The sequence below is a fragment of the Thalassophryne amazonica genome, chromosome 19 (assembly GCF_902500255.1).
Source record: "Thalassophryne amazonica chromosome 19, fThaAma1.1, whole genome shotgun sequence".
In the NCBI taxonomy this organism is placed as follows: domain Eukaryota; kingdom Metazoa; phylum Chordata; class Actinopteri; order Batrachoidiformes; family Batrachoididae; genus Thalassophryne; species Thalassophryne amazonica.
The window spans coordinates 13,579,308-13,595,735 of NC_047121.1; the positions used below are offsets into that span (position 1 = coordinate 13,579,308).

The 16,428-nt window shown below is 41.4% G+C and overlaps 1 protein-coding gene across 2 annotated transcripts in view; it reads left to right on the forward strand.

Annotated features, from left to right (window-relative positions):
• rab11fip5a (RAB11 family interacting protein 5a (class I)) overlaps positions 1-16,428 on the forward strand; it is a 57,237-nt gene that overhangs the window by 36,171 nt on the left and 4,638 nt on the right. The window contains exons 2-4 of one of the 2 annotated variants that reach the window (XM_034159973.1): positions 956-1,467; positions 6,654-7,221; positions 12,875-15,253. In XM_034159973.1, coding sequence (XP_034015864.1) covers positions 956-1,467; positions 6,654-7,221; positions 12,875-15,253 — 3,459 coding nt within the window. The remainder of the gene's footprint in view (positions 1-955; positions 1,468-6,653; positions 7,222-12,874; positions 15,254-16,428) is intronic. The other variant, XM_034159974.1, reaches the window with a different exon arrangement.

Consider the following 16,428-nt stretch of genomic DNA (forward strand, 5'->3'; position numbering starts at 1 on the left):
CTCGCCAGAATTCTACAAAAGACAGACTGAGATGCCAATGGTGCCTTCACGTGGGCAGTAAGAGGTGTGACACACCGTGGGAGTGTCAGGCCTGCGATGTGCCCCTTTGTGTTGTGTTGGAGAGGAATTGTTTTTTTTTTGTTGTTGTTTTTGAGTGGCACAAATAGTTTAGCATGTCCTGCACTACATTGTATATATGTTTTTGAAATGTACCATTTATATTTACATTCTAAATCTTATTTTGACATCTGTTTTTGTTCTAAATAGTTTAGCATTACCATTTCCTACACTATATGTTTTTGAAATGTACATTTTATATTTACATTCTAAATCTTATTGTGATATCTGACTATTTCACACATAGTTTACCATGTCCCGCACTACATTGTACATGTTTTTGAAATTTACCATTTATATTTACATTCTGAATCTTATTTTGGCATCCAGTTGTTTTCTAAATAGTTTAGCATTAGCATTTCATGCATTATATTTGTACATATGTTTTTGAAATTCTAAATCATTGGGAAATCTGACTGTTTTGTAAATAATTGTACAAAAAAGCCCGAAGCATTTCCTGCATTTATGTAAATAGTTGTATTTAACTTAGCTTTTTTGCTACATGTGTACATATGTTTTTGAAATGTACAATTTATATTTACATTTGAAGTTATGAAAATGGTTTGTTAAACAAAAACAAACTTTTTCTACTCGGATTTTATGTTTTATGTGTGATTTTAGATTCACTGTGTTAATACAGTAGGTCAGAATGAATGAGAAACTGTAAAGTCACACAGGTGAGGTTGTGCTGAAAAAAATGACACCAAACAAAACCAGGTAAACACTTTTTTTAAGGTAAATTATAAAGGTAAAACGAAAAGTAGTGAAAAACAGCCAATTATACCCTGGACTCCAGAGGGTTAAAGGAGTGACTTTTTTTTTGTTGTTTTCTTTACAGGTGGTACAGGCTCAACTCCAAAACGGGGAAGAAGGAGAAAGAGCGAGGAGACATTCAAGTCACTGTTCAGTTCACCAGAAACAACCTGACAGCCAGCATGTATGACCTCGTCATGAAGGACAAAAGCATCTCTACCTTCAGTAAGCTCAAAGAGCGTATGAAGGGTAAGAAGAGGCCCAGTGATGAGGACTCTTCATCTGCTGTCCTTCCTAGTGGTTATGGATCTCTATACCGAATGCGGCAACGGTTGCCAAGCGATGGAGGTGGAGAGGAGGATTATGAAGACGACGAAGGGGGTGAGGCCCGGCGCAGCAAGATGAGGAACTTCTTCCTGAGAGGGAAGTTGCGAAAGTCGTCAGACACGCGCTCCAGCACCTCTCTCGGCTCGGAGAGCAGCGAATCCTCTTCACGGGGCGGGAGCCTCAGCCCCACGGCCGGCATCAGTGTGGTGGTTTCTGATCTGTCCAACTCGCCGAGTAACAGCAGCAACCTAACGGCAGATAACAGTCCCGGTACAAAATGTGTAACGTTGTGTTTTTGCTTGCATGCCTCTCTGTATCCTGTGTCATTTGCTTTTTCCTTTTCAACAAATAAGAAAAGAAATGAAATTAACCTTGTTAAAGTAACTTACAGTATAAACAGTTCAAAATTCTAATATATTATCTAAAACAACCCATTCCAGAAACATTTCAACCTACTGCATATAGGTGGTACATACTTCTGTACCACCATACTAGGCACACGATTTGTTTTTTCCTGCCGTTTCCAAAGTTGGCTAACCAGTGTATTTCTGGCTCCAGCTCTTTTGTAACCTGTTATTTATTCAGAAAGGTGCCACTAACGTATGTTAAAAAAAAACAAACAAAAAAAACAAATACATCTAAATAAAACTGGAAAAGCACAAACTAAGTAGTAATAAATACATGCCCTGAAACACAACCGCATCCCACTGATTATACTTTCTCTTGTTAGCATACAACAGCCATGTAGAATATCATCCTGCTGTCTGGCGCTGCTCCGGTTTCAAACGGCTTTGTATGTAAACAAAGTCATTGTTTACTTCTATACTTCCAAATTCTATGAAATCGACATGACTGCCAGTAAGCATCCATTAGCCATTGTCATTTCTATTTATTTTCATTTATATAGCACCAAATCACAACAGAGTTGCCTCAAACCACTTCACACAGGTAAGGTCTAACCTTACCAACCCCCAGAGCAACAGTGGTAAGGAAAAACTCCCTTTGAGGAAGAAACCTCAAGCAGACCAGACTTAAAGGGGTGACCCTCTGCTTTGGCCATGATACAGACATAAATTACAGAACAATTCACGGATGAATATACAAGAAATACTATTGGCGCACAGGACAGGAGGATCGCCAACATGAATACAACTCCCATCTCTGGATGGAGCTGCACCTTAAACAGAGAGAAAAACAGAATCAGGCATCAGAAAGACAAAAAATACTGTATAATTTGTCAGCATTAAACAACAAGAAAAACAAAAGAAATACTAAGGTGATCGCCGGCCACTAGCCCTAAGCTTCACTAAAAGACCCAGAATTTAGGTAAAGTTGAGGCCGTGGCCCGCTCCAATTACTAATAAATGAATTAAAAGAATTAAAAGCGTAAAACAAAACTGTATATGCTAGCTATATGAAAGGGAAAATAAGTGCGTCTTAAGTCTGGACTTGAAAATCTCCACTGAATCTGACTGTTTGCGTTGCTTGATTTATTTATTTATTTTTCTCCTCTCCATTGGTTTGTCCACAGTGAATAAGCCAGGTAAGCATACACATGGCTAGCATGGACAGCCAGTAGCCATTTGAAGTCCCGTGTCTACATCACAGCTCTCCCATTCAGATTGCATCTCCCATTGAGATCACGAACAGAGCCGTCTGCCATCATCACCCATCATTGCTTTCTGTGAGATTCTTTGTGGTCATACTTCTCCAAAATCGGATAAACTTATGTGTCTTTCTATGAAAAGACTGTAAAGAAGCCACTCCAAATAATTAAATCAAATAAAATAAACAAAGCACATTAGTCAGGCACTGCTATGCGTAAATCACCTGTATTAATGCTACTGCAAGTGCAATGATTGGCTAAAGAAATGGATGTTGACAATGTCATGCATTCTGGGTCGGGGGAGTTTTCTCCCTCTTCTGTTGGTAGGGAGAAGTTGGAGTCGTCAGGTTTTACAATATTTTCTGGTACAACTGCAGTCCCATCCTTGATTATAATCTGGACAAGAGATGTGCAAGGTAGCCTAACACATCCTAGCCTACTCTATTAAATACAATGTGAATTAACATACAGCTGTTAATTCTATTTCAATTTATTTACATAGTGCCAAATCACAACAAATGTTACGCCATGGCACTTCACATGGATACGATCTAACCTTGCCAGCCCCACTGAGCAAGCCAGTCGGAGACAGAAAATCGTCCTCCGTTGTCTTTTTGAGGAAGAAACCTCAAGCAGACAAGACTCAGGGTGGGGTGGGGGACCCACTGCATCGGCCATTCCAACAGTAACAGAACTCAAATAAACAAAGTACCACAAAGAATTTTCAAATATGCAAAACAGGAATCGAAACTGATCGTATAGGTCACTGCAACTGTTCATGAGTTGTTAAGATGCTAAATGATCCTGCAAGCAATAATGTATTTTTCTAATAATTGTAATATAATAATGAATTAATGATTTAAAAAGTTAATATTACCATTGCAATGTTGCATATTGGTGTATATTTGTCTGCAGCATCAAAATTCAGATTTCCAGTTCTGAATGTGATGAGTCATTAATGAATAATTGAAAGAACTGAAAGAATTTTGTTGAAAATGATAATGAAATAGAATATTTCAGGTTTGTGTTCTTCTGTACAGGACTATTTTCTGTTTCATATTATTATTATTACTATTATATATTTACTAAATTATTTAAATAAATTACAATCTTGGATGCGCCAACTCTGTCTAATCCAAATATGCATCAGCACTCACAAAACACATCAGTTTCATTATTTCAAATGATCTCTTGGACAAAGTCTGTTAAATAGTCCATAAGGTTCTTGGCTCAAGTATTCCTAGTTGTACTTAAATGTAATCATATTCTGATAGAATATTTATGTGCACAGTTGCACACTCTTTGACATCTACTCTGACCATTAACAGTTCAGCCTATTTGACCAAAATCTATCAAATACCAAGTCTTTAATCTAGTCAGAAAAAAAAATAGGATTTTTTTTTCTCCCAGTGACATTGTACACGTGTATCACAGTGTATTGCTGTATATAACACTACACTAGCACATTGCCATGGGAATCCATGGGTTCTAGATTGGGTAGTATTTCTAAAATAGGTAGCTGACATTTTTCAAGGGTGGTAATAAATCATGCAAAGTTTCTATAATGATTTTAACTGAAAGTACAGGAAATTAAAATGAGAAAGCTTTGTGAATAATTGTATTTATTATTTGGCACATTTAGTTGATGTCGTGTTTTGCAACTGGCAAGGTTGAAATATTTCCTTTGTTCAGAGCTTGTCTGGTTACCAGATACGGATTAACGGTGATATCAACATCCATTGTTCACTGTTGTTACCTAATATTGCAGATTTCTCCAAAAATATTTGTCCTATCAACTTTCTGTTTCGCAGCGTTCATCCTTGACCCAAATTGCTTGAGCATACCAAACGGCAAATGTCAGGTTTCCCCAGTTTCTCCATGATCGAAGTTGCACACATGTACTCAGGGGATTTACCGCCCCCTGCTGGAATGGCATGTGAGTGCAGAATTTAATGATCAATGTCCATTGTTCACTGTTGTTACCTAATATCACTAATTTGTCCAAAAATATTAGTCCTGTCAACTTTCTGTTTTCACGGCATTCATCCTTGACCCAAAATACATAAGCATACCAAACAGAAAATATTATCTCTCTCCAGATTCTCTGTGAATGAAGACATACACAGGCACGCACACATACATAATATTATTGTATATTACTGTACTTGGCCCCACAAATCTTAGAAACATGGTGTCTAACCAGATCCTTACTCTGGATGGCATTACCCTGACCTCTAGTAATACTGTGAGAAATCTTGGAGTCATTTTTGATCAGGATATGTCATTCAAAGCGCATATTAAACAAATATGTAGGACTGCTTTTTTGCATTTACGCAATATCTCTAAAATCAGAAAGGTCTTGTCTCAAGAGTGATGCTGAAAAACTAATTCATGCATTTATTTCCTCTAGGCTGGACTATTGTAATTCATTATTATCAGGTTGTCCTAAAAGTTCCCTAAAAAGCCTTCAGTTAATTCAAAATGCTGCAGCTAGAGTACTGACGGGGACTAGAAGGAGAGAGCATATCTCACCCATATTGGCCTCTCTTCATTGGCTTCCTGTTAATTCTAGAATAGAATTTAAAATTCTTCTTCTTACTTATAAGGTTTTGAATAATCAGGTCCCATCTTATCTTAGGGACCTCGTAGTACCATATCACCCCAATAGAGCGCTTCGCTCTCAGACTGCAGGCTTACTTGTAGTTCCTAGGGTTTGCAAGAGTAGAATGGGAGGCAGAGCCTTCAGCTTTCAGGCTCCTCTCCTGTGGAACCAGCTCCCAATTCAGATCAGGGAGACAGACACCCTCTCTACTTTTAAGATTAGGCTTAAAACTTTCCTTTTTGCTAAAGCTTATAGTTAGGGCTGGATCAGGTGACCCTGAACCATCCCTTAGTTATGCTGCTATAGACGTAGACTGCTGGGGGGTTCCCATGATGCACTGTTTCTTTCTCTTTTTGCTCTGTATGCACCACTCTGCATTTAATCATTAGTGATCGATCTCTGCTCCCCTCCACAGCATGTCTTTTTCCTGGTTCTCTCCCTCAGCCCCAACCAGTCCCAGCAGAAGACTGCCCCTCCCTGAGCCTGGTTCGGCTGGAGGTTTCTTCCTGTTAAAAGGGAGTTTTTCCTTCCCACTGTAGCCAAGTGCTTGCTCACAGGGGGTCGTTTTGACCGTTGGGGTTTTACATAATTATTGTATGGCCTTGCCTTACAATATAAAGCGCCTTGGGGCAACTGTTTGTTGTGATTTGGCGCTATATAAAAAAAAAATTGATTGATTGATTGATTGATACATGTACACAGAGGCCACTTGGCTATTAATATATAGATTATCTGTTACTGTTTCAAACACCCCGATGTTTCATTAAGCAAATGACATGCTTCAATGTTTTTATGTTGAACAGGTGTATCACTTTAGTAGTTACTTTTCAAACTGTCACTAACGTGGATTCACATCTTGATGAGCTCAAAGTTCATTATGGGGCTGCAAAACCTGTATTTACTTATTGTGAAAATCCCACATGTGGAAGTGTGACATTTTTACGTGCTTGACGCAGTGTATGTTTTGTGCATATTCACATGGACCACGTGACGTCACCTTGTAGTTTTATTGTTTTGTAGATAAATTCCTGGATGGGCGTGCATGCACAGAAAGGTTTTAAAACAGTTGTATTCTCCATTGTATCAGGATAAACTAAGCACTACCAGAAGAAAATGAATCACTTGAAAATAATTCTTCCACACAGTCCTGCTGTGAAACAGTTTGGCACTCAAATCAACTACAAGGGTTTATCAGCCAAGAAAACCACTTTCAGATTTAATGTAGAAAAACTATTGATTGTTTTTCAGAACACACAGCAAGCACGTCACCCAAAGCATCCTCTCCAAAATGTGAGTTCAGAGAAGAGACTGGGGAGCTCACCATCACAGTGCCTCAGCCTCCTGTGTACATTAATGGTAGCCATGGCAACAACATCCAGGTTCCGCATCCAGGCTCAGGAAAAGCTGCAGGTTCTTTAGGACTGGGACTGCTGCAGAAGCCTTTGCCTCTGTCCATGTCTCTACAGAACCTCAGCCCATGGGCCTCCACAGACCTTCCCAAAGGCCAAGTTGGAGACGGACGCCGTTGGTCCTTTGACAAGCCCGACGAGGAGGAGAAGGCTGCCATAGCGGCAGCCCTGGAGCAAAGTGGCCCAATGCTGAGTGAAGAAGAGGAGCGCTCGGGAGACACTGCCTCTCTCCAGGTGTCCTCCTCCTCATCCACGGCAGAGTCAGAGAGTCAGGTGAAGAAAGAGAGGAGGAACTTGTTTTCACATGGAAAATTCCGGTCGAAGGACGAGTCGGAGTCTGCTCCTGCTGTCACTGAGGAGAAACACAAGGGATGGTTTGGATCGAAAGACCACCACAGCAAACCCAGGTGAGGCACTGACACACAGACAGTTAGCTTTGTTACTACACCAAACAGATGTTTACCGAACAGTTCAACAGGAAATAAAGCAGGAAAGTCAAAACCAGCCCCAAAAGTGACATGATGACCATGCCGCCGCACTACAAATACGCTGATCTAATGGAAAATATTGACCAATATTCATTGCCATTGTTAAATAATACACAAAAAATAACTTCTACAAATATCTGAGATGCTCTTCTGCTTGGCAGCTGGATTTTGCTCTGGATGATTATTTCAGTTGTTTAATGCTGCACCCTTAAAATTATCCTGAGTAGTTATGCTATATATGAAGGTGAATGGAATGAGGTGAATCAGACCATTTTTTTTCTCTCTTTCTGAATACCAATTCCACATGTAACGTCTTTACTTTCTACGTCTGCTGGTGTTTTATGTGTTTCTGCGCTTTACCAGCTGGATTCCATAAGAAGGTGCCTCATAAAGCTGTAGATTGCTGTTTTTACAGTTTAATTAACTGAGAGAAGCTTTAAAAAAATAAATAAATAGACGTCTTGTTTCACCGGTATACTTTCTGATGCCAGATTGATCTGGATTCAGGTACTCACATGCCATTTATTCACTAAATTTTAATCTTAGTGTTGTATGTTGGGGGGTTTGGCTGGATGTTTTTGTGTTGTTTTCTTTTCTTTGCTCTCCAGGTGGTATGCAAACTGGTTTTTGTCTGTGGAGACGGTGCTGGCAGAAGAGTCCTTCACCCTCATCAGCATTATTAGCTGCACCTGTGGAGGATGTTCACGTGCAGGCCTACTGACTCGCAGCACCTGTGGATGATGCTCACGTGTAAACTTAGACTTTCAGCTGAAGCAGATAATGAGATGGCGTTCTGCATTTAAGCCATGAGTGGTTCAAGCAGAATTGCCGGGAACTCGACCTTGTGACGTTCGTTTGTGAGACGCTGAGGACCGCGCCAGGGTTTGACACATCGTGCCTGTGGAGGAGGACGGGTGAGGGACACATGCTGTCAGCACACATCAGAGGTGATTATTGTCTGAATGATCGTTAATAGTAATTTGGTATTTTGTTACGCAGTGTATTTGAACATTGATGAGAATTGTGCAGTTTGCTTCTCACTGCCGTGGCGAACGGACTGATGATCCTCCACCTGTTGTGAGAAGCTGCTCATTTACATAAAGCTTAAATTCAGACCTGAATGTGTTGCTGATAGTGTGTGCCTCTGAGGGATATTTGCTGTAGCTCTGTTGACTTACCTCACCTTTTCCATCCTTCACAGAGTCAGTTTGTCGTGTCCACCTGGGGGGTGTTTGGCGGTGAATCTGAGTCCAGAAGCGCAGAGGCTTCGATCATTTTGGGCGCTGGAGAGCGCGCCGTCCTTCACTCCGCCAGACAAACTAAATATTTATGCTGTACACTAATTATTGCACTAGAGGGGGAAATAAAATTGTTTTGTTTGTGGAACTGCTTTCTGGTTATTTAGCGCTGGGTTCGGTCAGACGTTGGTCCGCTCCTCAACCTGCGTCTGCACATAACACTTAGATTAATCTGAATTGCATTTTGGTGAATGAAAACGGAGACCGAAACTGTGTTCTTGAAATGTATGTTTTAGTTGTGGAAATAAAATTAAGAAGGCACTGTAAACTTTATCAGAAACAAAGCTGGAAATTCATACATCCCCTGAACACTACATGAATCGATGCTGAGGCATGGCACTGCCTGGTGCCACAATGTTAGCATTCCTTTTTTCCCCAAGTGGCAACCTGACTGCTCGAAATGAAGCCAACATGGACCTTGCTCCAAAACAGTGCACTTTCTCATAGTTGGCGCTGCCGCGGCTGCCAACATGGCAATGCCCAAATATGGGCTTCGTATCGCCTGTTCCAGGTCTCTATAGAAAACCTATGCGTGATGTCACGCAGGCTTTGTCCAGTGTATATATACAGTTTATGGGAAAAGCCAGAAATGCGTGGAGTCTAGTCTGACCATGTTCTTGGTTATTAAAGGTGACGTGAAAGGTATTTTAAACATTAATATAACCAGTTAATCATTGGTGCTCTACTGTGCATATTTCAAACAGAACTACCTAGAACCTTGAGAAATTACTTAAAATTAAAAGCTCCCCCAACATTTCCCAGTAGGGGCAGTGCCCTGTCACCCTGCACGGGCCCGCTGCCAGTACAGGGCTCTTAATCAGTTAGTGTCCTTCCTGCCACTCCCACAGATGAACAAGCAGAAGAGGTTATTAAAATACTGAGGTGAAAATAACAGGACAAAGTTGAAGCATACCAGAACTGCTCGCAGAGGTCTGCACACATACTTTCTCAGTTTCTGGTCTTGGTCTCTGGTTACAGCATGTATCTGCAATGCAGATGGGGTGGGGCGTCGCTCCTCTGAAATTAGCTCTGTAGAACCAACATGTGATGTGGTTATGTAATATGAGTTTGGACAGAAAGTGATGGGGTGGAAAGGTGTGTATTCTTTGAAAGTGGGTTTGGTTGACATAATTTTTGAAAAGTCTTTGAACGTACACACTTTTTAAAGTGAGCACTTTATGTAGAGTATGTCTCCTGTTGAGCTGTGCTTCTTGTTCTTCTCTCTGTAGTACTGAGTGCATTGCTATAAATGCACTTTCAGTTGGCGACTTACACAAACGGAATGTTTCCTTCAGGTCTCCAAGAACACAAACTATCAAGTCTGAAGTTGAAGGTTTCGATTAACCCCAAGAACACTACACATGTCCACAGTAATGTAACGCATCCATACAGTAGGAATAACAAAATATTGGACTAATAAGCACCTCCTGATTGTCATGAGGTCAGCTGTTCTTTACTGTAGTAAAGTCGGTACCTCTGTGCTGGACCTGTGCGTCTTCAAAGCATAACCTCCACTGTAGACCTTTGGGGCTGAGATGTGCAAAGTTACACCAGCAGCACAAAATGGTCACTACATCTATGTGCATCGACTTTTCTTACTTTAATATGTCACAGGCCAAAGAAAACGCAGAAAAGATACAGAGATGAAAACTTCCAAAGATGTGAAAACATGCAATTGTCTTGCTCATTTATACGATTTCCTCTGTTATGTAGCAGTTGTTTGATTTTACATGTGATGTTAAAAAAAGTCCAGCTGCACATCCATCAAACACCACTGATGGGTAACTGCTTAACTTTGATTCTTTACATTCTCTTATGTCCAGCTCTCCAGTGGAACAATTTTTTGACTTGTTGCTGAACTATAGCAGCATTGTTTAGTCATTTAGGCCGAAAGGGGAAAAGGACCATTTTTGGTCATTTTGGCAGTTAGAAACAGAATTTTAAACAACGTAACTTCAAATTCTGTTCTGTAGCCTCAGTGGTTACTGAGCTCCAACAAGGGGTGATTTCATTGGGGTTGAAGGTCAAAGAGAAATGTTTGTAAATTAATGGAATATTTACTTGAGTCACTGAGTAATTTTAACACTAAAATCGTCTTTTTTGCTTCTGTCTTGTTTTAGTGAGAAGTGGGTATTCTGTGAGTATTGTGTAAATTATTTAACACCAGATATTGACTATCGAGAAGTTTACTTTACAGGAGGTGGACTTGTTTGTTTTCAAACCATTTTACCATTCATCCGGTTTGATTATTCCTCTCAGGGCAGTCTTCCATTGGTGATTTTTGACACCAAATTGTGCATGTTTTTGGTGCCCAAAAAATAAAAAAATAAAAAATCCGATATCCAGTCGAGGCCTGAAAATAGGTGTAATCTGTGGTTAAAGTAGTGTTGTGGAACATTGTGAGCCTTTGGGAAATTTTTAAACATGTTTAAAAAATCATCCAATCATCATTGTTTCACAATTGCCCATGGGGGGGATATGTCTTTATTATATTAATTATGCCTCTGATGTCCTGGGGATGCTGTACCAGACCAGAAAGAGCGGAGCCAGAAGGTGAGACTGTCGATTTATGCTCCTATCCTCACCTGTGGTCATGAACTTTGGGTAATGACGTAAAGAACAAGGTCATGGATACAAGCCACATAAATGAGGTTCCTCTGTTGGGTATCCAGACTTATACTCCAGGACAGTGTGAGAAGGTCATATAGCCAGGAGGGACAGAGTACAACCGCTGCTTCTTTGCAATGAAAGGAACTAGCTGAGGTGATCCAGACCAAGATAATCGGCAGAAAATAATGAATGAATGATAATATTAATTGGGCAGCGCAGTCTTGTTTGAGGGGTAAGATATGACACATGTGACCCAGTTTTTCTACATCTGGGGACAGCCCTCATATGTCCCCATCAGAAACATGGCACTTTCTCTGAGTTTTTGGGCAAATTGCATGCAAACAAAGTGAAAATGCAAAGAAAAAGTGATGATGCGGTGGAAAGTGGACATGTGTTGCAGTTTGTTTATGACCCCCAGCTCAAACACGTTGAGGCGGTTGTGCAGGTGAGACGACGTAGCTGCTCTGGCTGGTTGTGTAAGCTAACACTTACCGACACGACCTCTCCCATTAGCCTCGTCTTCCCTTCTCCACTAGGAACCGGAAAAACTGCACTTTTTGCAACTGCTTTGGTGATTGCAGCCGAAAACAAAACAGTACACCATTTTTCCATGTGAAGTGGGGAGAGACTAATCCCCGGGTGGAGTGTGGGAGTGTCAGCACAAACCATTTGGAGGATGGGCATTTCAGCAAAAATCATTTTAAACCGGCACATCTTCAACTGACACATCCGCTAGGTGGCGGAAAGTGTGCTTTTAAGTTTACCGAGCCAGGCTGAATGGTTCATGCTGAAACTCTCACACTCAGCCCAGGGATTAGTCTGCCGCATTCGTGCAGTCTGTCCCCGGAAGTGGTCATATCCCACAGGGGTTCAAACAAGACATCTCTGCCTTATTTCCGTCTTTTCACTCTTCACTCTGAAAAATAGTTTTTTCACCTCCAGTACACCCTCAATATACTCTTGTTTTAGGATTACCCATTCTCCATTTCTCCTTCCATCCACACCATGGTAGAACAGTCTGAACCTACATCTGATGTACTTGGCTTTACTCCCCTTCTGTTATTTCTGTAATACACACAGTATGTTTTATTCTTCAGCATCATAACAGCCAGCTCTCTGCCTTTACCAGTCATACCGCCAACAGTTTTGTCTCTCTAGCCACAATCCCAGCGCTCCTTGTCCTCCTTTGCCTAACACTAGCATAGTTTCCATCAGTGTCCTATTGGGTGACAGTAGCAGTGCTAGTTGTTGTAGTTGTTGTTGACTTGAGCTGCAAATGATGTAGTATGGCAGTTGCCCTTCATAATGCAACTCTACCCCATGTACCTGGGCTTGTGATCACCACTAAGAGGGCACTGATTTGTGCATCCTCAGTGATAGGGGTCACACATTCACAACGACTGCAATCCTTTTAGTGCATCGACAATTATCAGATGCAGTTTTTGTCATAGTGTTTTAAAAGTCTCCTTTGCTGTCACTCTGATCACAGATTGTGCCTTGAATCAAGTTTGAAAAAACAAAAGGGCTGTTTGTTGAGTATGAAATGATTAAAAACAGATTATGCTGAAAGTCTGTAAAATGGGATTGTGATCATATCTGAGACACGTCAGTTACTGCAGGCATTTAGCCATGTGAACAATATGTGTCTGCCCTTCCTTTCACAGCCTGGTGGTGTTACTTAACAACTTAGAGCCCAGCATTGACCCCCATGACTCCCTGGTCTCACCACTACATCACACTAACCCCTTCGGCCACTTTCAGACCACACCACCCCCCTTATCCCCTTGCAACCCTTTCTTTTCCCTTCTCCTGCAAAATCCTTTCTATGGAGACATGGCTACTGCTCCTGCCCTCAAAACGTCACCGCCTCCTCTGCCCTGTCTCTCCAGTTTTTGCCCCCCAATAGCTCAACTTTTTCCTCTGGCTAATAACATTAATGTAATCCTGACCCAAGATTGTGACACTGTTGCAAATGCAAAGAGAGAAGTGATGGCAAAATCAGAGCAAGGACCCATTCCTCCTGATCCACCGGAAGGCAAAAAGCCTGTAAGCAAGAAGGCACCCAACCTTTTCAGATCTTTAGCTCTGCTGGAACAAGATCCAGAGTGGGACAAGTCATTTGAAGTATTTGCAGCTGGCAGGCTGCATTCTCCGGAGGTTCTGAAGTCAAAGTGCAAAATAGAGCAAAACACACCCTGTAGCTTTCCACCGGAACACTGCAATAATCAAAGATTATCAGACTTGAAAGGTGTTGATCAGGACACAAATACAAATGAAAGGCCAGGATTCACTTTGAAAGCCTCCAGTCAGGTGACCGTCACAGACAAACATCACACTGAAGCATGTGCACAGCCTCTTGAAACACTACCAGAACGGAGTACACTAAATACTGATCCACAAAAGTTGAATGATTGTGTTGAAACTGACAAAGTTAATGTTACCACTAACTCAAATGTTTTAACAAACACTAATATGCACCAAGCTCCCAGTTTGTCTGTGATGCTCCACAGCACCTCCACAGATCCTGGTTCTTCCGGTCTTGGCAGTTCAGTAGAGGAAGACTTCCGCTCCTGTTTCTCCTCATATTCAGTATCAGAGAAACTCTCAGCATCATCATCAGATGGAGCTGATTCACAAAACATTGGAAATGGCACAATTAGCTTCTGTCCAAGATCTCCTGAGTGTGATCTCGAAATAACTTTGACATCTTCAGAATCTCATAAAGATAACACTGAAAGGCCACACAGTTTGTCTGAAGGTGATGTCGTCCAACAAGCTGTAATTCAACCTGGGGATGTTGATGAAAAGATGAAGTCACGCCCACCAGTTCTTACAGAGCAGCAGCCCTCGATGACAGTAAGTCAGGTGGAAACTGATGTTGAAAATTCTCAGTCACTAAACTTTCTCCAAGATCAGTCCTCACTTCCAGATCTGCAGCAGTTGTTCAAAGTCTCGTTACAGTCTGATGATGAAAATGAACTGACAGATAAACGAAAGTTCAGCAAATTCAACATGGATTTTTCCGAATCATTGGATAATCCTTCTGCATCTGTAAATTTCAGTCCAGACCTTATAAATCTTGCTACACTAGATGATGATGTGTGTTTCCTAAGCCCGTCGCTGCACATAATGACATCCTCCCCTTGTGTCAGTCCATCTTTGTTGGACACACCCTTTGAAAACACCACTTTAGTAGAACAGGAAAGTGGCATAAATTATCTTCCAACATCTGGGCCTTTTGGTGAATTCAGCTTAACTGATCTCTGTGTGAGCAGTGACTCGCAGCATTACCAAACCTGCCGGTCTCATCAGTCCTCCAGATTTTTCAGTGGCTCAGAGCCAACTGAGGAGCTACACTCTGCTAACTCAACACTGTGTGGTGAGTTCAACGAGATTTGGCCATGTCAGGGAACTGAGAAAATAGCTGCTTCTAGTCGAGAAGGTTCCCCTAGTGCATGCAGCCCACCTAATGATGGAATGAACCACAATGACCAGTTTAAAACTCTTTGCAGTGGTGATACATTGACAGGTGCTTTTGAGGAAAGCTGTACAGTAGCAGATGACTTTGATTCCTCAATACTTCCTGTTGCACCAAGATCTAAAGAAGACGATGTAGGGCTGCAAGAGTATAGCACAAATTGTAATTCAGATACGCTTGGTGAAATAGACGTGCGGAGTCTTGCAGACTTGCCAAGTAGTTCCTCACGGTTCACGACTCTACACCGCACGCAATCTCAGGAAGCACTGAGGACTGCCAGTGATGACGACCTCATGCCGTCCTTTGTGAGTGATCCTGGTGTGACACAAGATTCTTCCTCAACCCAACCTGGTCCTGCCTTCCCCCTTCTTGCCTTTTTTGAGCCTTCTCTAATTCCCAAATGCAGCTCTCCTTCTGCGCTCTGTTTCTTACCTTCCTTTTCCAATGCTTCGGCAAAATCACCACCCAGCACAGCGCCAGCTCTTGGCAGTGCAAAGCCGCTGACTGATGCAGTTTTGCCTGAGGAGATGCAGCAGCACCAGCAGACACCCAATCAGCAGAACAGGTGAGGTTGCACATGCTTAGTGTTTGGTGAAAAGGTGGAATAATACACGTTTTCACACTACTTCCATCCTATATTCTTGCCTCTTCCGTTTGTCTCTACAGCTCTGCTTCTGCCCACTTTTCTTCTCTGTCGCAGAATCTCGAGGGTTTTCTTCTTTGTAGTGTGACCTTCTCTTTTCACGCACACTCATTGGTGTTAACAGGACTTCACTGCAGGTGTCTTGTGTGTCCCGGCTCTATGATAACAGGAGGGGAAACTGAGCCTCGGGCCAATTAGCAGTTATTATTTTGCCCTGATTTCTAATGCACAAACCTACAATCTCCCTTCCCCCTGAGCCACAAACTCTTCTCACACAGCAACACTCATTTGCCAAACTCCAGCCAAACCCTGGCGTGTATGAGGTTGAAAAAAAGGTGTTGTTGTGTCACTTATTTAATTTTCTCTTCACCTTGGGGTAATAACACTTTTAATACAATACAAATGCATGCAATTAAGCTTTTCAGTTTTGAGCTCATTTAATTTTCACCTTTATTCCTTTAATGAGGAGTCTTACACCTGTCTAACCTCCTTTGTTCTTCATTATGAATATTAAGAAACTGTGGGATTTACAAAAGAATGATCTCTAGCATTCATGTCTGGTTTCAGTGTGGAGGTCCAGAAGCCAGGCTTTACTGTTCAAACAATGTCTAATAATGTGTCACTTTGGATAAAAAAAAAAGTAATGTGATACTCAACCGTGAATGACAGCGTCGGCTCACAGGACACTGTCTTCTCTGTGTTAAATGTCAGAAGGTCCATTTGACTATAGTACACAGCTGGTTTCAAAAATGTTTTTCACCAGCAACCTACCATGCAAACAATTAATTTCTAGGATTTGTAAAAGCCTAGACATGTCCTCTGTAAATGCAGTAAGTTAATAGATTTATTTTTTTTAAATAGTCTGTTCTCTCTGATTTGTTTAAGTGGAGCTCTGGATATTTCAACCTAGGCCCTATCGTTAGATGCTTTTTGGTTAAATTTTTCACTTGGGACAAAAATTAAAATACAAGGGGTGATGGACAAGTTTTCAGCCTGTCCCAGAAAAAGTAGGGCATGGTTCTCCATCTTTTGCATTCTGAGAAACAAACATTTCTCAAGTGTGTGACGTTTTGTCTCACTGGCTGCAAAGTTGCGAA